Source organism: Salvelinus fontinalis, chromosome 6 (genome assembly GCF_029448725.1).
Source record: "Salvelinus fontinalis isolate EN_2023a chromosome 6, ASM2944872v1, whole genome shotgun sequence".
Taxonomy (NCBI): Eukaryota; Metazoa; Chordata; class Actinopteri; order Salmoniformes; family Salmonidae; genus Salvelinus; species Salvelinus fontinalis.
This window is the reverse complement of record NC_074670.1, coordinates 4,423,888-4,429,887: the sequence shown is the minus strand read 5'-3', so window position 1 is coordinate 4,429,887 and position 6,000 is coordinate 4,423,888. Positions and strand designations below refer to the sequence as shown.

The 6,000-nt window shown below is 44.9% G+C and overlaps 1 protein-coding gene across 3 annotated transcripts in view; it reads left to right on the top strand.

Moving 5' to 3' along the window:
* The window catches only part of LOC129856874 (sodium-dependent dopamine transporter-like), a 30,577-nt gene that overhangs the window by 2,194 nt on the left and 22,383 nt on the right, over positions 1-6,000 (top strand). The window contains exons 3-4 of one of the 3 annotated variants that reach the window (XM_055924603.1): positions 888-1,128; positions 5,253-5,384. In XM_055924603.1, the coding sequence (XP_055780578.1) occupies positions 888-1,128; positions 5,253-5,384 (373 nt within the window). The other 2 variants (XM_055924606.1, XM_055924604.1) reach the window with 2 other exon arrangements.

Below are 6,000 nucleotides of genomic sequence, written 5' to 3'. Positions count from 1 at the left end.
TTCCACACGGAGCCCTATTCCCTACAGTATATAGTGTTCATAGGAGGTTCCACATGGAGCCCTATTCCCTACAGTCTATAGTGTTCATGACTACATGACATATATTCTGATATATTAGGTGGAGTGGTTGTAGATGACAGTGACATGACATATATTCTGATATATTAGGTGGAGTGGTTGTAGATGACAGTGACATAACTACATGACATATATTCTGATATATTAGGTGGAGTGGTTGTAGATGACAGTGACATAACTACATGACATATGTTCTGATATATTAGGTGGACTGGTTGTAGATGACAGTGACATGACATATATTCTGATATATTAGGTGGACTGGTTGTAGATAACAGTGACATGACATATATTCTGATATATTAGGTGGACTGGTTGTAGATGACAGTGACATGACATATATTCTGATATATTAGGTGGAGTGGTTGTAGATGACAGTGACATGACATATATTCTGATATATTAGGTGGACTGGTTGTAGATGACAGTGACATGACATATATTCTGATATATTAGGTGGAGTGGTTGTAGATGACAGTGACATAACTACATGACATATATTCTGATATATTAGGTGGACTGGTTGTAGATAACAGTGACATGACATATATTCTGATATATTAGGTGGACTGGTTGTAGATGACAATGACATATATTCTGATATATTAGGTGGACTGGTTGTAGATGACAGTGACATGACATATATTCTGATATATTAGGTGGACCTGTTGTAGATGAGAGTGACATGACATATATTCTGATATATTAGGTGGACTGGTTGTAGATGACAGTGACATGACATATATTCTGATATATTAGGTGGACTGGTTGTAGATAACAGTGACATGACATATATTCTGATATATTAGGTGGAGCTGATTCTGGTGAAGGAGCACAACGGGGTCCAGTTCACCTCCTCCACGTTGGTCAGCCCTGCTGGGCACCCCCACGGCCACGCTCTGGGCCCCAGCCACGGACACACCCCTGTCCCCGGAGAAGAGAGGGAGACCTGGGGGAAAAAGATCGACTTTCTCCTGTCGGTGATAGGGTTCGCTGTGGACCTGGCCAACGTGTGGAGGTTCCCCTATCTCTGCTATAAGAACGGAGGAGGTGAGAAGGAGGGAGTGAGTGTGTGGAGGTTCCCCTATCTCTGCTATAAGAACGGAGGAGGTGAGACGAAGGGAGGGAGTGTGTGGAGGTTCCCCTATCTCTGCTATAAGAACGGAGGAGGTGAGAAGGAGGGAGTGAGTGTGTGGAGGTTCCCCTATCTCTGCTATAAGAACGGAGGAGGTGAGACGAAGGGAGGGAGTGTGTGGAGGTTTTCCAATCTCTGCTATAAGAACGGAGGAGGTGAGACGAAGGGAGGGAGAGTGTGGAGGTTCTCCTATCTCTGCTATAAGAACGGAGGAGGTGAGACGAAGGGAGGGAGTGTGTGGAGGTTCCCCTATCTCTGCTATAAGAACGGAGGAGGTGAGAAGGAGGGAGTGAGTGTGTGGAGGTTCCCCTATCTCTGCTATAAGAACGGAGGAGGTGAGACGAAGGGAGGGAGTGTGTGGAGGTTTTCCTATCTCTGCTATAAGAACGGAGGAGGTGAGACGAAGGGAGGGAGAGTGTGGAGGTTCTCCTATCTCTGCTATAAGAACGGAGGAGGTGAGACGAAGGGAGGGAGAGTGTGGAGGTTCTCCTATCTCTGCTATAAGAACGGAGGAGGTGAGAAGGAGGGAGGGAGTGTGTGGAGGTTCTCCTATCTCTGCTATAAGAACGGAGGAGGTGAGACGAAGGGAGGGAGAGTGTGGAGGTTCTCCTATCTCTGCTATAAGAACGGAGGAGGTGAGAAGGAGGGAGGGAGTGTGTGGAGGTTCTCCTATCTCTGCTATAAGAACGGAGGAGGTGAGAAGGAGGGAGGGAGTGTGTGGAGGTAGGGCCTTCTATGCCATCAAAAATAACATAATTTTGACATACCAATTAGGATCTGGCTAAAAATACTTGAATCAGTTATAGAATCCATTTCCCTTTATGGTTGTGAGGTCTGGGGTCCGCTAATTATACCCGCTATATTTCAAAATCCAGAAAATAGACATTAAATTCTACAACCACCTAAAAGAAAGAGATTCCCAAACCTTCCATAACAAAGTCATCACCTACAGAGAGATGAACCTGGAGAAGCAAGCTGGTCCTGGGGCTCTGTTCACAAACACAAACAGACCCCACAGAGCCCCAGGACAGCAACACAATTAGACCCAACCAAATCATGAGAAAACAAAAAGAGAATTACGTGACACATTGGAAAGAATTAACAAAAAAACAGAGCAAACTAGAATGCTATTTGGCCCTAAACAGAGAGAACACAGTGGCAAAATACCTGACCACTGTGACTGACCCAAACTTAAGGAAAGCTTTGACTATGTACAGACTCAGTGAGCATAGCCTTGCTATTGAGAAAGGCCGCCGTAGGCAGACATGGCTCTCAAGAGAAGACAGGCTATGTGCTCACTGCCCACAAAATGAGGTGGAAACTGAGCTGCACTTCCTAACCTCCTGCCCAATGTATGACCATATTAGAGACACATATTTCCCTCAGATTACACAGACACAAATCCAATTTTGATAAACTCCCATATCTACTGGGTGAAATTCCACAGTGTGCCATCACAGCAGTAAGATGTGTGACCTGTTGCCACAAGAAAAGGGCAACCAGTGGAGAACAAACACCATTGTAAATACAACCCATATTTATGTTTATTTATTTTCCCTTTTGTACTTGAACTATTTTCACATCGTTATAAATCAAATCAAATCAAGTTTATTTTATATAGCCCTTTGTACATCAGCTAATATCTCAAAGTGGTGTACAGAAACCCAGCCTAAAACCCCAAACAGCAAGCAATGCAGGTGTAGAAGCACGGTGGCTAGGGAAAACTCCCTAGAAAGGCCAAAACCTAGGAAGAAACCTAGAGAGGAACCAGGCTATGAGGGGTGGCCAGTCCTCTTCTGGCTGTGCCGGTTGGAGATTATAACAGAACATGGCCAAGATGTTCAAATGTTCATAAATGACCAGCAGGGTCAAATAATGATCAGGAGTAAATGTCAGTTGGCTTTTCATAGCCGATCATTACAACACTGTATATAGACATAATATGACATTTGAAATGTCTTCATTCTTTTGGAACGTATGTGAGTGTAATGTTTACTGTTCACTTTTTATTATTTATATAACTTTTGTTTATCCGTTTCACTTGCTTTGACAATGTAAACATATGTTTCCCAATAAAGCCCATTGAATTGAGAGAGAGAGAGAGAGAGAGAGAGAGAGAGAGAGAGAGAGAGAGAGAGAGAGAGAGAAAGGAAGGAAGGAAGGAAGGTAGGAAGGAAGGAAGGAAGGAAGGAAGGAAGGAAGGAAGGACGGACGGACGAACGGACGGAAGGAAGGAAGGAAGGAAGGGAGCAAAACGAAGAGAGAGAGATGAATCCTTATCTATGTGTGTTTGAGCAGGCGGTAGGGAGGATGGGGTGAGTGTGAGGCCTTACCCTTTAAAGATAAAAGAGATCTCCCCAGCTGATCCAACTGCTGCTGATTATCTACAACAGTTAGGAACACCTATTACGGTGTTTTAACACAGAACGTTAACTGAGTTGGGGAAATAACATTATAGCATTTTGTTCTTGCATTTTAATTATGTTGCAGGATGCCGGTTCAATTCAATTTCATCATGCATGCTTATGAATGTGCTATGCATGGTAATGAATGTTTAATGAAGCCCTTATGCATGTTCCCTTTAAATGAGATGTCACTACCATTATTGTCATGTATTGTCATGTATTGTCATGTATTGTCATGTATTGTCATGTCTTGTCATGTATTGTCATGTATTGTCATGTATTGTCATGTCTTGTCATGTCTAGCCTCAGACTCTCAGGCTCAACTAGATCAGGATGGAATGGATGGCCAGGCAAGACTATGTCATTCATCCTGTCCTGTCTCTCTGCCTTTAAAATAAGCCTTCCTGGTGCCCTACCTGCTCCTATGAATGCTCTAAGTATGGTTATGCCTGTGTTATGAAGCCCTTATATCTCTGTTGCCGTATAGGAGCGTTCCTTGTGCCCTACCAGTTCTTCATGCAGATAGCAGACATGCTTATGAATTGCTTATGTATAGTTTATGACTGTGTTATAAAGCCATTGTGTAGGTACTCTCTCTGTCCTCTATATGAGCGTTCCTGGTGCCCTACCTGTTCTCCGTGGTGATCCCGCTATGTATAGGCTATGAATGTGTCATGAAGGCATTATGTGTGTGCTATGTCATGTCATCCTGTCCTGTGTCTCTCTATTCCCTGTAGGAGCGTTCCTGGTGCCCTACCTGTTCTTCATGGTGATGCCGCTATGTATAGGCTATGAATGTGTCATGAAGGAATTATGTGTGTGCTATGTCATGTCATCCTGTCCTGTGTCTCTCTATTCCCTGTAGGAGCGTTCCTAGTGCCCTACCTGTTCTCCGTGGTGATGCCGCTATGTATAGGCTATGAATGTGTCATGAAGGCATTATGTATGTGCTATGTCATCCTGTCCTTTGTCTCTCTATTCCCTGTAGGAGCGTGTGTGTATTTGTTATGAAGCCTTAATGTAGCCTTATGTCTCTGTGTCCCCTCTAGGAGTGTTCCTGGTGCCCTACCTGTTCTTCATGGTGATAGCATTATGTACTGTTTTGAATATGCTATGTATGTGTTATGAAGCCTTAATGTAGCCTTATGTCTCTGTGTCCCCTCTAGGAGCGTTCCTAGTGCCCTACCTGTTCTTCATGGTGATAGCGTTATGTATTGTTATGAATATGCTATGTATGTCTTATGAAGCCTTAATGTAGCCTTATGTCTCTGTGTCCCCTCTAGGAGCGTTCCTAGTGCCCTACCTGTTCTTCATGGTGATAGCATTATGTATTGTTATGTATATGCTATGTATATGTTATGAAGCCTTAATGTAGCCTTATGTCTCCGTGTCCCCTCTAGGAGCGTTCCTGGTACCCTACCTGTTCTTCATGGTGATAGCGTTATGTATTGTTATGAATATGCTATGTATGTCTTATGAAGCCTTAATGTAGCCTTATGTCTCTGTGTCTCCTCTAGGAGCGTTCCTAGTGCCCTACCTGTTCTTCATGGTGATAGCATTATGTATTGTTATGTATATGCTATGTATATGTTATGAAGCCTTAATGTAGCCTTATGTCTCTGTGTCCCCTCTAGGAGCGTTCCTGGTGCCCTACCTGTTCTTCATGGTGATAGCAGGCATGCCTCTGTTCTATATGGAACTGGCTCTGGGACAATACAACAGAGAGGGGGCCGCTGGCGTCTGGAAGATCTGCCCCATATTCAAAGGTAGGAGAGAGAGAGAGAGAGAGAGAGAGAGAGAGAGTGTGTGTGTGTGTGTTTGTGTGTGTTTGTGTGTGTGTGTGTGTGTGTGTGTGTGTGTGTGTGTGTGTGTGTGTGTGTGTGTGTGTGTGTGTGTGTGTGTGTTAAGATAACTACCATTGATAATACCCAAACAACACCAGTCAGATGGAAGACTGAAAATGGGCTTTTAGAGTCTCTCTGTCTTCGGTGATAAACACATTTTGGGCCAATCTTCCCGTTCTTTCCAACACATCGATAAACACTCCGGTGAGCGGAAACCATCGAATTTACATGACAAGTGTCAAAGGAAGAAATGTGACCTTCTCTGTCACGTTCTAACTCCCCCCCTCCATCATAACCGCCGTGTTGCAGACGGTGCTCTGGACCCCCCCCCCCCCCCCTCCATCATAACCGCCGTGTTGCAGACGGTGCTCTGGACCCCCCCCCCCCCCCCCCTCCATCATAACCGCCGTGTTGCAGACGGTGCTCTGGACCCCCCCCCCCCCCCTCCATCATAACCGCCGTGTTGCAGACGTTGCTCTGGACCCCCCCCCCCCCCCCCCCTCCCCCATCCGTCCATCGGTCTATCTGTCTCTATCTT